Raw genomic sequence first — 17,099 nt, forward strand, 5'->3', positions numbered from 1 at the left:
CTTTTCAACCAACATTTCCACCTTGCAGTATAGTTCAGTTTACATTGATCTAGGACACAATTAGTGACTGGAGGCATTCTGCACTAGAACAGAAGAATGTCCTATCTCGGGGATCACCAACTTCAGGGCACCTATCCACCATGGTTTAGATATGTCTATCCTACAATAGACCTGATTGAAATAAATGAAATGTTCATGCTTGTACAAAGATTGCTGTTGAGCTGATTATTTAAATCAGCTATATTTTGGATGAGTAATACAACTAAAACATTACAGATAGGTGCCCTTGGAGACCGGAATTGGTGAACCCTGTCCTGTCTAGATGTCTTATTTTATGATTAATGACTAATGAGCAGTCCATGGTGTACCCCGCCTGCAAGTTGAGATTGGCTCCAGCCAGAGCCTAGGCAGAGGCAAAAGGGAGCCTGGCCCCCTCAAACAAAATCCCCCCAAATCAGCCATAAGATGCACCATGAAGGGGAAAAAACATATATAAGTAGCACCGGAGTTCAAGTCGCATTTTGGAGGAAATTTACTTGACAAAATCCAACACCAAGAACAGACAGGTATGCTAACGTGACATAAACACAAGCGAGGATCTGAGAATGGGCCTGATGTAACAGTTATCCAAAAAACTATAACATGAATAACTTCTTCATCAAACCATCTGTGTCACTCCAAATCATTAAATCCATCGAATTCTTCGTCCTTTATGTAAACGCCGCGTGTGCGCTGCGCCGCTGACGTCGGACTCGTCGTCAGTTGCAGTTCAAATTATTCCACAGGCCTATATAACAATATATAAACTATATATCAAATAGCTATAATATAAACAATAATTTTATCAAACCATCGGTGTCACTCCAAATCATTAAATCCATCGATCGAATTCTTCGTCCTTTATGTAAAGAACGCCGCATGTGCGCCGCACCGCTGACGTCGGACTCGTCGTCAGTTGCAGTTCAAATTATTTCACAGGCCCATATAACGATATATTTAAACTATGTATCAAATAGTTATAATAACAACAATTTTATCAAATCATCTGTGTCACTCCAAATCATTAAATCATCGATATAATTATTCGTCCTTTATGTAAATAACGTCACGTGTGCGCCGCGCCACTGACGTCATCAGTTGCAGTTCAAATTAGTGAGTAAAACGAATTTTGAAAATTCGTGAATAATTTCACACATAAGTTGCTCCTGAGTATTGCCCCCCCCCCCACTCAAACTATGAAAAAAAACGCGACTTATACTCCGAAAAATACGGTATGTGTGTATACCGTAATTTTCAGACTATAAGTCGCTCCGGAGTATAAGTCGCACCAGCCATAAAATGCACAATAAAGTGAAAAAACCCATAAGTCGCACCGGAGTATAAGTCGCACTTTTGAGGCATATTTATTTGTCAAAATCCAACACCAAGAACAGACATGAACGAGCAACAACGGGCTAAACGATAGGTATGCTAACGTGACATAAACACAAACGAAGAGCTGAGAACGAGCCTGACGTAACATTCAGAGTTATTCTAATAACTATTACAAAATAACATGTTTATAAAACCATCTGTGTCACTCCAATTCATTAAATCAATCGATCGTACAATGCCGCATACGCGTGCCGTCAAACACGTCGTGATTTGCATTTCTAATTATTCCACAGACCCATATAACGATATATAAAGTATATTTCAAATAACTATCATATTACAACAATATTATCAAACCATCTGTGCCACTCCAAATCATTAAATCCATCGATCAAATTCCTCGTCCTTTGTCAACAAAGCCGCGCGTGCGCCCTGACGTCAGCCTCATCGTTATTCCACAGATCTAGTATATAACTATATTGTAGCGTTAACAAAGTACAAGCAAAGGCGTGGGTTTGGTAAACGGCTGTTTATTTAACAAAACAAGAGTTCAACGAGGCAACAACTACTGAACTTCCAGCCACGGAGGTGGAATAGAGCTCCATAGAATAGGACCGGGCATGCGTAAAAACCATGTCCGAGCGTCATCCACCGTCCCCGGACAGCCACCCGGCCGAGCGCCGGCCCCCGACTTTCATCCACGGAGGTGAAAGAAAGCTCCGTAGAGTATGACCGGGCGTGCGTAAAAGCCATGTCCAATTCCCATCCACCGTCCCCGGACAGCCACCTGGCCGAGCGCCGGCCCCTGACTTCCATCCACGGAGGTAAAAGAGAGCTCCCGTCGAGAAGGACCGGGCGTGCGTCAAAGCCATAATAGTTTTTCAAACCTTCTGTGTCACTCCAAATCATTAAATCCTTCAAACTCTTCGTCCTCCGTGTCACTTACAAACAAAGCTGCTCATGATGCCGGTAGTACGTGGGGCCTTTTGTCATCTTCGTCATCCCGTGATCGAATCTTTGTCCTTTATGTAAACAACTGCCGCGCCACTGACGTCACTTGAAATTCAAATTACAGCAATTCCTTGCTACATTGCGGTTCGTTTCTCGCGGGTTCCCCCCCTTTTTTAAATTCTGAAAATTTGTGAAAAAAATTCACATATAAGTCGTTCCTCAGAATAAGTCGCCGCCCCAAACTAAGAAAAAACACGCGACTTATAGTCCGAAAATTACGATATATATATATATATATATATATATATATATATATATATATATATATATATATATATATATATATATATATATATATATATGTTGACGGGTCTGGCTCCAACTCACCCCTGAAGTACTGTAGTCGTAATAAATTAGTTTTTATTTTCCACACCGCTTAGTACAGATAAACCTAAGACAAGACATGGAGCAAAAAAACAGAACAACTGAAAATGAAAAGTCAGGAAAGTTACACACTGCAGTTTAAAGTTCATAACTGTCTTGACCATTGAGGAACAGAGGCCGTCTTGCAGCATCTTATGATGGAATTTATTTACTGTTCGAACGTATTGTTATGAGCTAAAATGAACTGTACTGTTTGGTGGAAGGAGCAATGTCCACAAGTTTGGACAGCTGATTGCAAAGTAACCAATTCAAACAAAAGAAAAAGCCTTATAGACCCCTTTCCATGTTTGTACACAACAAATGATGACGAATCATTTCGTCTGTCGATGCAGACAGGACAGCGGGGTTTGTTCATAATACAGTACACACCCGACTAACTGTAAAGGATGACAAAAATAATCAAAAAAGTACGTCCTCACAGCAACTCTACTTGAATTAGCGTAGCCAACTTGACTGCTTGTTTGTTTTCTTGCTTGTTATGTTACAACAAAGGGAACTGAGAATCATGTCAAATTGTTGTGATGGCAATCTCGGTGGGACCGCACTTTAGGGCCACATTTGAGTTACTGTGCCCTCACTAACACTAGTCGCAAACACCTTGCTATTATTTCACAATCCCTGACCAGTTAGATTTGTACACAGGTACACACACACCAGATAAGAATGTTGATATTGTTTGAAACTATTCCAAAATTGTAACACCGCCACACTAAAAACAACAAAATGTCCCATCCACACAACGTAAGTCTGCAGTCTTTGTGTTTCAGTAATGTGCGCCAAGCTTTTGGCAACGTCTGGCGGAAAGGGGCCTATAGTAATTTTAGAATGAGATGAATAATACATCTGAAGAGGGTTTCCTTTAATGGATAATGCATCATCAACAGTGCTCAAAAGACTCATAACCCTGGTGCACAACGCTACTGATTGCATGCCCTCACATGCTGAGATGCATGAATGCCATTGACGACGTGTTGTATCCCCAGCATGCAACACACTTTCCTCCTCAGATTCTGCACATTTTTTAAAACACATTTCAGAAGTGAATGTGTTGCAGAAGGTTTTGTGACACTCTTGTGGTTTCAGTGAGTCGCGTTCGACAGTCATTTCTTTTGAATCAACTGCAGGTTGTAGTGAGGCTTGTTCTAGGGCCGACAAATGTGACTTTTTTAGGTTAATGCCGATACAAAAGAAACGATTACTGATTATTTGACCGATGAATTTTAAAAATACAAATGGAATATATTTACTTATTTTCTCGTCACAACTAATATATAAATTCAAGTTATAACATTTGACTGTTTTCTAACTTTACTTATGACAACTTTCCCCCAGGAGAGAAAGAGGGTGTCTTTTGCATCAGTCTTTGACCTGACCTTGCTTTATAATGCGGTACCTTGAAATTTCATAAAAAAACAGTTTGGCAGTTTGACTATCAATAATTCATTACTCTCATTGATTTAAGCGTATGAACAAGACGCTGCCACCAGCCTTGCACATCAATGTCTGTGCTCAGTGTCTGTGCTCATACCAGATAAAACCCCTTTTCATACTTTGCCAAAAGCAAATGAATATGGCTGTGTCATCTTCCTAAACTCTCAAATGTAAATAAATGGGAAATACAGGTGCCATACTAAATACCATTATTAGCTGACTAATGGGCAGAAGTGGTAATATACTGTTTACAAAGTTTTCCAATTACAGTGATCCCTCGTTTTTTGCGGGAGAAGTGTTCCAGAACCACCTATGAAAAACACCAATCTGCGAAGTAGAAACAGTATATGCATTATTTAGAAATTTTATGTTTTGAAATTTCCAACACATAGTATTTCTTGTTGGCAGTCCTTTTTTTACTACATGCGCGGCAGCCAGCCACGCACCCCGGGCTCATCCTCAATGAAGGACATTGTTCAGAGGCACGCCCCACGCTATGAGCGCTTATTGCCGGCCGCTGTCCGACTCTTTTTCCACAGCGGTGCATTTTTCCTTAGTGCACGGCTGTCATGTCTCAGCTCTCGCCCTGCTTGACCGTCTGACAGGCTCTCTGCGCTAGACCTCACGGGCGTACGTTGCCAATACGGAACTGCGTATGCTAATTGGCGCTAATCGCTCCCACCTGTCCCGTGTTACCCTCTGATTAGGGCGTGTGCATAGACGCCGTACATCGGTCAGACGTCGCCGTTTTGTATGGTTTGACACGTGCATGCCTGCCACCTGATTCTCGTTTGCCTGATGCGCTGTGTAGCTGTACACCTGGCTGGTTGTCTGCCTTAACACTTGCACGCCTTCCACCTGATTCTCCGTTTGCCTGATCCGCTGTGTAACAAGATGCCTCCACGCATGATGCGAGCTCGCTGACCGGCTCCTCAGTCACCTCGTGTACCTGCTCTGCTGGCATTCCAGCCTCCCTTTTCGCCTTTTCCTCTTTTTGCATTCCCTAAACAAAGAGTCCGTGTTGCACATGGTTATCCTGCCTCCGCTGTGCACCCGCTCTGCTGGTGTTCTAGCCTCCCTTTTCCCCTTTTCCTCTATCGCATTGTTGCACACGGTTGTCCTCCCTCATTCGTGACAGGTTGGCCGCCGCACTGTCCGCAGTAACGCACATTCCTCAGAGGGACGCCCCGCGGTATCAGCGTGTATTCAAACGGCGCTTATAAAACCACGAAGTAGCGCATTCACGAAAGGTGAATCGTGAATTGACAAGGGATCACTGTACATCCTGCAGGACCGCATCAGGTAGCAGCATTACCTTATAGCCTCTGTAAAGCTCATAACTAACAGCTTAGGGGTCTTTCGACATATTTCTGCCCCCATCTGTTTTAGCATGAATGCAGACAGAGCTTTATTGTTCAACGTTATCATGTTCCATAAGAAAGAAGGAAGCAAGTAACCTACTAGTGAGCTTAATATATAGGTGGAACATGTGCTGTGCTAGAATGTTTTTTTTCCCACAAGACCTGGTTTGGTTTTGTTTAAAACAGATTATCTCAAAATGGGACCCAACTAATACTTAATTGCTGGTAGAGTATTAGAGATAGTGGGAAAAAATCTGAAATTAATGTGGTCAATATATCAGTTTTTATATCATGTTCAATAACTTGAAATTCAAATTTCAGGGGAGGTTTATTACACCATTATATAGAGCAGGCTTTTGGAAAGCTTAGGAAGACTGTGTATCATCACTGCCACCTTACAAATATTGCAGTAATGTCATAAGTGAAAATCTGCAATGACGCGTTTGTCTGTGGCTTGTGTGTTATGTTAAAAAAGGTCTTTTTTGAGCTGATTGTGTTGTCTTTTATCCTGCAGAAATAACACAATGCTTTTAATGCTACACTGACATTGGCAACCAGCCTTGTGTTTCATCTTGTTTGTTTACCGATGAAAAACAAACTGCAAAAGCCTGCAGGGGCTTAACGGATTTCTACCACTTTTGACTGTCTTCCACACTAACAATTTCTTTGAACTGATATTCTAACCCTCTTTGCAATCGTCTCCCCTTTGCCGTCTCTGACTTTTTTTTCCTGTCTCTGACTTGTTAGTAGTCAAGGGGATTCAGACACTGACTCTGAGGTGGAGGGTCGTGTGGATGGGGTGAAATCCTGGTTGTCCAAAAGTAAAGGATCCACCAAGATTTTTTCAGATGATGGCAGCCTGAAGAGCTCAAGGTCAGTGGAAAAACAAACATGCGGCATTACTGTCTGAGCAATAGCGCTTTCTTAGCAGTCCACACAGACTGCTTTGGACTTGAGATGTTCACCAGAGTATCGGATTAATGCCTGTCTGTCATCTGACACCTTTTTCTAAATTTGTCACCAAACCGTGACTTTCACTTCACGTTGTATAAATAGGTAAACTTCAAAAACCTCTTACGTTGTAGCAGCCTAAAGTAAATGGAAGAAAGACTCAAGTGAGTTTATCTTTCAGCATACGTATTTTCCATGAAAATAATTGGTTCCTCCGGGCAAAGATCAACAGACGACTGTCCATACACAAATTTTGACTTTGATATTATACCTGGAGAAAATTCCTCGATACCCGTTTGAAACACTACCACAGCAAAATTTTAAATCAACAGCGAAACAACAACTGCCCTAATGTATTGTTTCACAACTGTAATAAACACTATTTAGAATTCCTGTGGATGAAATGGATAAGCGCCCACTCCATTGCCAAAATGCACAGAGCGGGTATGTACAGTATAGCGCAAGCATTCAGTGACTGCGGGTAATCAAGCAAATTGCCTATAATGTGCAAACACTGTACTTTAATGCAAATATAAATCGTCAAACTTTCTGTGAATTTACATGGGAAGGATTTAATCAGGTGATGCGTGTCTTTTGTGTGACAAATCCATTGGGTAGCCTGTCTTTTGCAGTGAAATTCATACGTAGCTAGTGAGGCACTGACAGAATCAGATTCACATACATACGTATCCAGAAACCAAACAGTGTTGTGGCAGCCTGATATTTAAAAAAATGGAAAAATACAATTTATAGTATTGTATTGATTTCACCCATAAGGAGTGTTGTATTTTTACAGGTTTAGAAAAAGCAAAGTACTTTACTTACTTATTCAGTGAACATAAACAGCTGCTGCACTGAACTGTGGCCCAGCCAAACCAGCATTTCAACATCATGGTCAAACAGATAACAAATAGCAGAATTTAAACCATTAAAACTCAATGACACTGACAAAGAGATGCATAAATGTCACCTGCGACACAGCATCACTGTAAAATGGTAGGATGAATGTTAAGTTGTGTTTACTGTGGGTTTCATTTTGTTAAATACGAGAAGAATTGCACCAACGTGAAACTGTATGATCCCGTATGCTTTATCTGTGGTTTTGTCCTCTGCAAAATAAAAAAAAATAAAAATGACTTCACTGTTCCAACACTTTTGAAGGGGGTTTAATGTGTGCTGTCTGTCTGTCTGTCTGCCTGTTTGTTTGTGCACAAACCCCTACAAAACTATATCTATTTTCTACTCACCTAAATTTTTTTTTCCATTTTCTCCCATTGTCTTTCCTTATGGACTTATCACTGTGGTCTCAAGATTTGCTGTAAACGTAGATGCAAAAGAAGGCAAAGACTGGTCGGATGATAAGGAATGGAAAGAGGCAAATAAAAAGTGCAAAGATGTAGAGACAAGCCGGCCATTATCCGGTATGAGCTCCCTCAGTTACAGAAAACGTTCCAACCTCAATTCTAAAGGGGACAAGCTGCTTAGTGTCCTGAAGGAAAATGCTGAGTTGGAGGATAATTTGACTTTACAAAAGTCTGAATCTAAAAGCACTGCTCTTCAAGATGATACCCACTCAACCAGCTCCAGAAAGAAATCATTGGCAGCAAATGACATGGTTGACAGAGAATCTGTTATCTCCCAGGCCTATTCAGATGCCAACTGGTCCAGGAAAGGCATGGAAAGCCGTTGGAGTGACATTGACAAAGACTCAATCATTTCATTTATTCCACCAAGGCGGGCCTCGACTTGCCTTGGGTCAAGCCCAGAGGATGATGCAAAGTCTACCCTAAGATTGAGTTTCTCAAACACACTCGGACGTCATCAAAGCATGTCACGCTTAGATGAGTGTGGCGGAAGGCGATCACTTTATGGCAGTGACCCTAGCAGCCCTTGTTTAAGCAAACGGTCTGGCGGTCGCAGTCCTGGTAGTGTCAGTCAAGCCGATTCCCATATGTCACTTGCACGTAGCTGCCGTCTGAGTGAGTTTGACCTTGATATGGATAATAGCAGAAGTGTGGTGGCCTTCACTGAGAGGGCATCTTACAGCCACGCTTCCTCTGGACGCAGCATTTCCATGCCGCCGCCACAAGCTCGATCAGCTGTAGGTGATGATCTCACAGATAACGCGGATATCAAACCTGTAAGCCATCGGAACTACCTTGACCCAGACCTGGAAAAAGCCATCAATGAAGTATTACGTTTCAAACCAATTCAATTCAAGCGTCGGAGCTTAGAAGAGTCTGAGGCTAAGGAAGGGAAATCTAAAGACAATGCAGACAGTAAAGTTACTCATCTTGGCAATAATCTTCAACGCTCTGCATCAGCTCTGAGCTGCATAAGACCATCTCGCAGCACCAGCAGCTGTAGTAGTCGCCGCAGTAAGAGCAAGGGTAAAGACCAAAAGAAGAAGAAGCGAAGCCGTAGTTCGGAGTCTGAAAGTTCAAGTGACAATCGTAGTCACAGAAGCAGCTCTTCGCGGAAGTCCAAGAAGACCAAGGAAAAGTCTAGAAAGAAGGAAAAATCACCATCATCATCAGAATCTGACTCAGGATCTCAGTCAAGCTCCAGTGCTTCAACCATCTCCTACCGCAGCTCAAGCAGTGTGAAGAAAGCCCCATCTCAGAAGGCTGTCAACCCAGAAGAGGAAGTAGATGGTGGGCCTCAAAATGAGTCCCAAACCTTCAACAAAAAGAATGACAAAAAGAGGAAGAAGAAGGTGGACAGCCTGATGATGAAGTACTTGTATCGGCCGGATAGCGATTGAAGTCTGCAGTAGGTGTTTGCCTGGTATCAACACTTCTGAAAAAACAATTGACAGCATGGTGTGATCCAAACGTCGGCACATATAAAGCAGGGCATTGCATTTTGCACTTCTCGTTTGAGTTGAGAGTCACATAGCATGTTTGCACGATTTATTTTTCCAAATCTACCTCTCAGTTGCTGAATAGAAGTTGAGAAGTTGTCTGAGAGCAAGTTACTGCTCATTATGCTCAGCATTTAATTCCTCCTGCAATTTGCTAATGCTCACTAGAAAAGGTCAAATAAAACAGCTTTCACTCTTCCAGCACTACAATCAGAGACTGCACAACTGACAAAAATAAACCACACTTTGTACTAATTTAGCTGTTATACAGTAATCTCTCATTTATCGCGAATAATTGTTTCCAAGACCATCCGCGATATGTGAAAATCTGCGAAGTAGTTTCACCCTTTTTTTTAACATACATACATTGTTTGTGTATCAATAAGTGTATATTAAACCATGTAAGTGCATATGTTATCATTAGAACATTAAATAATTGTTTTAATCACGTACCGTATTTTCACGATTAAAAGGCGCACCGTAATAAAAGGCGCAGTCTGTTAATGTGTGCCATGACTGTGTTTAACAGACACATAGGGCGCACCGCATCAAAGGGCGCGGAATTTTTATATACAATCCATACAATCCACGCCCACACTTGCCCCTTTAACGTTCTCATGATGCTCTCAACTACATCCGCCTTACAATAACACACACACAGGGCGGGGCGTACTGCAAATCCACGCCCACACTTCCCCCTTTAACGTTCTCATGGCAACAACACACACGCACGCATACAAGTGTGCGAATTTAAAAATGAAGGGGGAGCAAAACTGAGTTTGGTATTCACGTTTGTATTACCGGTAATGGTCATCAGTTAAACCCATCGAAGTCCTCGTCCTCTGTTTCCGAATTGAACAGCAGTGCTAAATCTCCAGCAGACATGCCAGGTTCACTTTCTTCACTATCAAGAGTCACTTTCCGGATATGATTATATGATTTTACAAAAGCTCAAACAACAGTGCCAGCAGACATGTTAGCCCAAGCATCCACAATCCATTCGCAAATTGTGGCGTAACTCGCCTTCCACTGTTAGTGAAACTATGATCTCCATCGGTCATCCATCGCTCTCACACTGCTCACAGCTTTATTTTGAATGGCCGGATCACACCAATGTCCAGCGGTTGGAGTTCCTTTGTCGTGCCTCCCGGAATGACAGCAAGCTCAGAGTTCATTTGCTTCACTTGTTTTTTCACATCGGCTGTGAGATAGAGTCACATAGAGTCACAGATGTGGCTGGGCTGGATGTGTTTGTCGGCAATGCGTTTGCTGCAGTAGGAGCGGCTTTTATCCGCGCCTTATAATCGTGAAAATACGGTAAATACTATATTAGTACGTAGTATAAATGACATACAAAAAATAGCGTATAAATAATATAAATATGGTGTGTGTGCGCGTGTGTGTGTGTGTGTGCACGTGTGTGCGCGCGTGTGTGTGCGTGTGTGTGTGTGTGTGTGTGTGTGTGTGTGTGTGTGTGTGTGTGTGTGTGTGTGTGTGTGTGTGTGTGTGACATGAATATGTAGCTCAAGTATAGGTACTGTAAATGTGTTTTTAGAACTCTTATTATAACAACTTTTTTTATAACAAGGTAGAAGTGTACATTCTGTAAATATGTTTTTAGAACTCTTATTATTTTACCATTTTTTATAACAAGGTACAATACTCTAAATATGTTTTTAGAACTCTTATTATTATAACAACTTTTTTTTATAAAAAGGTACAAGTGTACATACTGCAATTGTGTGGACACTCCCTGCCTTCTGCTGGTGTGTGGGCAACTTTGGAGCCATAATTCCTCAATTTAGATGGTTTATTTTGAAATTGTGATTTAAAAAAAAAAAAAATTTCAATCCGCAATATACTGAAACTGCGATAATCGAACCGCGATGTAGCGAGGGATTACTGTATATGAAAAGGGTTATTGTTTATCCGTATATCAATTTTTTTTTAACCATTCTACAAGGTATGGTGGTGTTTCCAGGTTTAACACATTGCATGGGTTTTTGGCGTCTTGGAGTGCAGATTTGAAACCTGAAGACCTAGACCTTTACAGTATGGTGGAGGATTCAGTTTCTCCAATGTGATTTTGAATACTCAACAACCCCCTTTTCACACTGCGTCTCATACAAATTGGCTCCTCAAATGTCTAGTCGTAGACTGTACTTATTTACATCTATCTTGCAGAGTGCGCAGCCGTGAAGGCTTCGTTCGTTAAGATGATTAGATACGTGGGGATGCCAAATCAAGTGTCTGAAATAGCAAGGATTGCGTTTAAATAGGAAGCTTTACATGACGGTGAACCAGAACAAAAACAGCACAGAGAAAGCCAGCCTCAGCGACTAATGTGAAAGGAGCTTTTTTCCGAAAAGGTTTAGGCACTGATTCATTTTTCTCTACCCAAGTGGATATATGCCTGTCAATAGTCTTTATCATTCAGGTCAATTCATTCTTAAGGCATTGAATCGATGGGAACTGGACTGCTCTGGCTGTCTTACAAAACATTCATCGTCAGTTCTTGCAAGTTACTGCACCGGCCTGCTCAAATGAGAGAAACAACGTCTTTTAAAGCAGCCAGAACACTCCAGTTGAGATCGATTCAATACCCTGACAAGGAATATACTATTATTTTGGAAACTAAGAATCCTCCAACTTAACTTTTTTTGTTGTCTTTTAAATTGAGCAGTGTATACAATATTGTTTGTCATATTGCTTTCATTAAATTAACTTCTATAATTTTGACCCCCTCCAGCCCCCCCGGCAGAAGGCGGTACTGTGTCAGATCAGACGAAGAGGAGGCAGATGAAAAAGAAGACGCTGCCCAGGGTTCTGTGTACACTTCTAGATACAGATATAGCAATCAACTAAAGGATGGTGATGATGATGAACTTTAAGAGCCAGCATCTTTGTTTGTGCTGTGTTAAGCACCACTTTATGTAATACAGCTTTACCCACTCGTCTTGCATGCAAAGTTGACCTCATTTGTTGTTGCTATTGCACACAGACACAGAACAGCAGCAAACGTAGGTGAAAACATTGTAATACGTTTGTGGTGTCACAACTTTGCGGCATATCCTCTCAGGATTTGCTTAGTTTTTAAACTTAATGTTCTGTCCACACAGTGGCTTTGTTATCACCAGACTGGCTTCTTGTCATTGTCGTTCAGCTCCCATCTTGGATGTAATTGAGCCAAAGCGTTTAGGATTGTCATGATAATATATTGTTTCTTAATCTCTTTGTCTCTTTGTATTTTTGTAAGATGTTTTGCCATAGCTCTGTGTATTGCCTAAGAGCTTTCGTTTCATGTAGACAGTTCTGTTGTTGCCAAATGATACTGATTCCTGAAATGCCTGCCACATACTTTTTTCTTCTTTACTCTTTTCAGGGCTGGGGCCATTTGATAGAAGTGGGTTCTTTCTACACTTGGCATGTGTGCAGTTGTGCGTTTTCATGGGCTGTTGTTACATTGCACACTGAAGACGCTTTCACCTTCCTACTTTGTATGAATTTTGCTGGCTAATTTAGTCTTTGAAAGTGAAAGTAATTGCATCATGAATTCTTAAGGGGAAGCAATTGAATTCATGATCTTTTGTTTTTTCACAAAGCGGACAAACAAAATTACATCCTATATGCTTTTTAACTCACATAATTTCTTGTGAGTGGGAGACCCATGATAGCTTCATCAGTTTTTTTTTTTTCATTTTCAATATGATTTGGTTTTCCTAAGCAAAGGGCATTTAGTTGTTGGTTTCTTATTGTAACCCATTATTATTATTATTATTATTATTATTATTCATCCATTCATCATTTTATTATTATTATTGTAATTATTAAATATGAAACCAATGTCATTCAACACAGTTAAAATTGATGGGTTTAACATTTTTAACATAATTTCTTTTTAACAGATTTTGACATTTTCTTTAAGGCAAATGCATTTGATAAAATGTCAAAGTTGTTAAAAAGAGTATTAGTATTTGTAATACCAAAACCATATATTCTTCTGACTCTTGTGCCTGTCATATGACATATCTGCTAATAATTTTGGCAATACTGCAAGGATGTAAGATCAAGAGGCCGTGCTGACATCGCTTCAGTTAAAGCAGGCAAGAAAATTAGGAGATATGTTTGTGCTATCGATGCTCAATGAAGCATGTGCACCCATATGTATTCATTGTTTATGGTGTTTCTGAAGTGCTTTCTAGTATACTTAACCTTAAAGCTGTCATTGTGATGCTGATGACCATGGGAGTTGCTAAATGACCCATCACGATCAATTAGTGAGAATGTTCCACCTGCTGCACGAATCTGATTTCATTAGACTATTTGATGCAAAAACGAATTATTTTTGTCAGTAATGTTAGTGATTTAATTTATTTAAAAAAATAATGTGAATTTAATGTTGATAAACTCCCCAAGTTACAACTTTGGTGTTTATGACAGATTGTCCTTCTTGTAGACCAGGGGTATCAAACTAATCTTTGTCTCGGGCCGCATCCTATCAGTTTCCTTCGGAGGACCATTGTGACTTTCAACCCAAATAAATGTATAAACGTCTCATATTATATACAGTATAGGCTACAAAATAAACTGATACATAAGTACCGTAATTTTCGGACTATAAGACGCACCAGCCATAAAATGCACAAAACAAACCATATATAAGTTGCACCGGAGTATAAATCGCACTTTTGGGGCAAATTTATTTGTCAAAATCCAACACCAAAAACAGACATAAACCAGGAAACCAACAACAGGCTAAAGTTTAGCCGCTAAACGATACGGTATGCTAACGTGACATATACACAAACGAGCCCCATCCACCGTCCCCGGACAGCCACCCGGCCGGGCGCCGGCCCCCGACTTCCATCCACGGAGGTGAATGAGAGCTCCAGTCGAGAAGGATCGGGCGTGCGTAAAAGCCATAATAGTTTTTCAAACCTTCTGTGTCACTCCAAATTATTAAATCCTTCAAACTCTTCATCCTCTGTGTCACTTACAAACAAAGCCGCGAATGATGCCAGTAGTATATGGGGCCCTTCGTCATCTTCGTCATCTCGTGATCGAATCCTTTGCCCTTTATGTAAACAACCGCCCGCGCAGCACGGGTGACGTCACTTGCAGTTCAAATGACAGTATTCCCTTGCTACATCGCGGTTCGTTTATCGCAGTTTCACTACATCACAGATTTTTGAAATTTGAAAATCTGTGAAAAAAATCACATATAAGTCGCTCCTGAGTAAGGGTCGCCCCCCCACCCAAACTATGACAAAAACCGCGACTTATAGTCCGAAAATTACGGTAGTTTTGAAATCAGAGACTAGTAAGAACTGTTTAAATTTTTAAAAAGATGAATGGTAATAAAAATTGCTGGGAACATCTTTTTTAAAAGTGAAGACAATTTGCAAATTTAGTATTGATACAAAGGCAATGCACAATTTGTTTGCGCGGGCCAAATATCCATCCATCCATTTTCTGAACCGCTTAGTCCCCACGGGGGTCGCGGGCGTGCTGGAGCATATCCCAGCCGTCATCGGGCAGTAGGCGGGGGACACCCTGAACTGGTTGCCAACCAATCGCAGGGCACACAGAGACGAACAACCATTCGCACTAGCACTCACACCTAGGGACAATTTGGAGTGCTCAATCGGCCTATCAAGCATGTTTTTGGGATGTGGGAGGAAACCGGAGTGCCCGGAGAAAACCCACGCGGACACGGGGAGAACATGCAAACTCCACACAAGGAGGGCCGGAGGTGGAATCGAACCTGCACCCTCCTAACTGTGAGGCGGACGTGCTACCCAGTGCACCACCGAGCCGCGGGCCAAATATACATTAATTAATTATAATTATTTGGTCCACGGGCCAGTTTGACATCCCTGTTGTAGACATATGAGGGTGACATTAAATTAAACTATGGTCAATGATGACTAATTCTTTCTTAGGTCAGCAATGTCGTCTTCAGCAGACAAAGTTTGAGTTGCAAAAAGTGTGTTAAAATTGATTTCAAATTGTTTGATTTGGCCAATTGCAATTAACTATGTTAGTGCATTTGTTGACAATGGGTAACAATGTTGAGCCTTACCAATGTTATTGTTCTGAGTATACTTTACTATTTAGAATGTAAATTCACTTAAATACCTGTGTTAAGTGTGTTTGAGGCTTGTTTCCCAAGTTGTTTCAAATATTTGCCCGTCTTCCATGCGAAACAGCAAACAAAACTGAAAGCATAATCATGTTGAATTCATGTGTAGAATTTCCTTGTTGGTGATGTTGGCAGTTTAGTAATCCACATTAACTTAAAATGATATTTTGGATGAGAAAAGAACAAGAACAGCCAAACATGAGAAGAAAAAAAACTGATGGTTGTAGAAATGCTTTTTGTAAGCCCATGTCTCTGTTTTTATTCTCTATGCAGATAACACATGCATTCATGTTATTGAGTCCAGCATGCAGAATCAGGCTGCAACAAAAAAGAGCAAATATAACTTTAGTGAATGCACACACTATTTATATATACAGTACATGTGTATGATTTATGTTAGCTTTGAAAATAGCTTATTTTCATTATTGAACAAATTGACCCCTTATAAATTTTTGCCTTACAGTTTAATATATTGTAAATAAACTATGGTGTTTGTTTTGCAATGCTTTCACACTTCAGAATTTGTACTTGTGTTATTTCATTGCATCTTCTTGACATTTTCATTTGTTCCCTGACAGTTATATTGCAGGACCCATCCAGATTAAACTAATAGTGCAAATGACCTTTATGCTGTTGTAATGCATCCTTTATTTAGAAAGGTAATCAAAATTGACCCTGGAAAAACTTTTACTGGACATGACATTAATATTTGTGATTCACTCAAATTTGCATTTGGAAATCAACCAGTTCATAGTGTAGCCTACTCCGCCAAGATAGCTGAAATGGACTCCAGTATACCTGCAGCCCAAGTGAGGATAAGTGGTACTGAAGATGATTTCATCTCGTTATCCCAATCATTTGAAAACTGCATTTTGTATTGTAACAAGCCTGGCTCAACGGCAAGTCACAAGACCAACAACGGTGGAGAAAATAACTCAAAATCAAAATGGTGTATTTCACAAACAAAACTAGTTCAACACCAAAACAAATACCAGATATGTAGGTGTGAGTAAGAATTAATAAGTGTATGCAGTGCATGAAAGTGAATGGCTGGGTGGGTGTGAAGGTGTTGTATTATGTGAATCAAAGAGAACTGAAACGCACAATGAAGACAACCGCAAACGTGTTACCTGTTGTGGCCAGTAGAGAAGGGCCGTGACACCCCCCTCCTTAAAATGAGCGTACTACTCATCCAAATGTGGCTATTTGCATAAAACAACCAAAATAATACGCGGACATACAACGCCATCCGCATCCTTCCACCAGCTGCCTGTACCTCAACCCAGCAACCCTGGCACCTAGGGAGCAGTTGAAGAGTAGAGGAATAGTCTGTGCGACAAAAATGAGCAGAAACACCTCAGGGTTAAGGAGCACGGGAAAGAGCATCCACCACAAGGTTGTCTTTACCACTGATGTGTCTGATGACCAAGTTGTATGGTTATAAAAACAAAGCCCAACGCATGAGGTGCTGGTTGGGACTTCAAAAAGGTCAGAGGATTGTGGTCAGTGAATACAGTCAATGAGTCGAACCTGAACCTACATAGACCTCGAAGTGCTGTAAGGTCCAGATGAGACTCAAAGC

The 17,099-nt window shown here is 40.9% G+C and overlaps 1 protein-coding gene across 5 annotated transcripts in view; it reads left to right on the forward strand.

Annotated features, from left to right (window-relative positions):
• LOC147054823 (unconventional myosin-XVIIIa-like) overlaps positions 1-13,223 on the forward strand; it is a 116,745-nt gene extending 103,522 nt beyond the window's left edge. For 2 of the 5 annotated variants that reach the window (XM_085915551.1, XM_085915550.1), the window contains 3 exons: positions 6,309-6,434; positions 7,824-9,284; positions 12,125-12,224. In XM_085915551.1, the coding sequence (XP_085771677.1) occupies positions 6,309-6,434; positions 7,824-9,276 (1,579 nt within the window). In that variant the 3' untranslated portion in view covers positions 9,277-9,284; positions 12,125-12,224. Of the gene's footprint in view, positions 1-6,308; positions 6,435-7,823; positions 9,285-12,124 lie in introns of all 5 variants that reach the window. The other 3 variants (XM_085915553.1, XM_085915554.1, XM_085915552.1) reach the window with 2 other exon arrangements.
• The last annotated feature ends 3,876 nt before the right edge of the window (positions 13,224-17,099 follow it).

The sequence above is a fragment of the Syngnathus leptorhynchus genome, chromosome 7 (assembly GCF_054491065.1).
Source record: "Syngnathus leptorhynchus isolate UIUO chromosome 7, UIUO_Slep, whole genome shotgun sequence".
NCBI classification, from domain to species: domain Eukaryota; kingdom Metazoa; phylum Chordata; class Actinopteri; order Syngnathiformes; family Syngnathidae; genus Syngnathus; species Syngnathus leptorhynchus.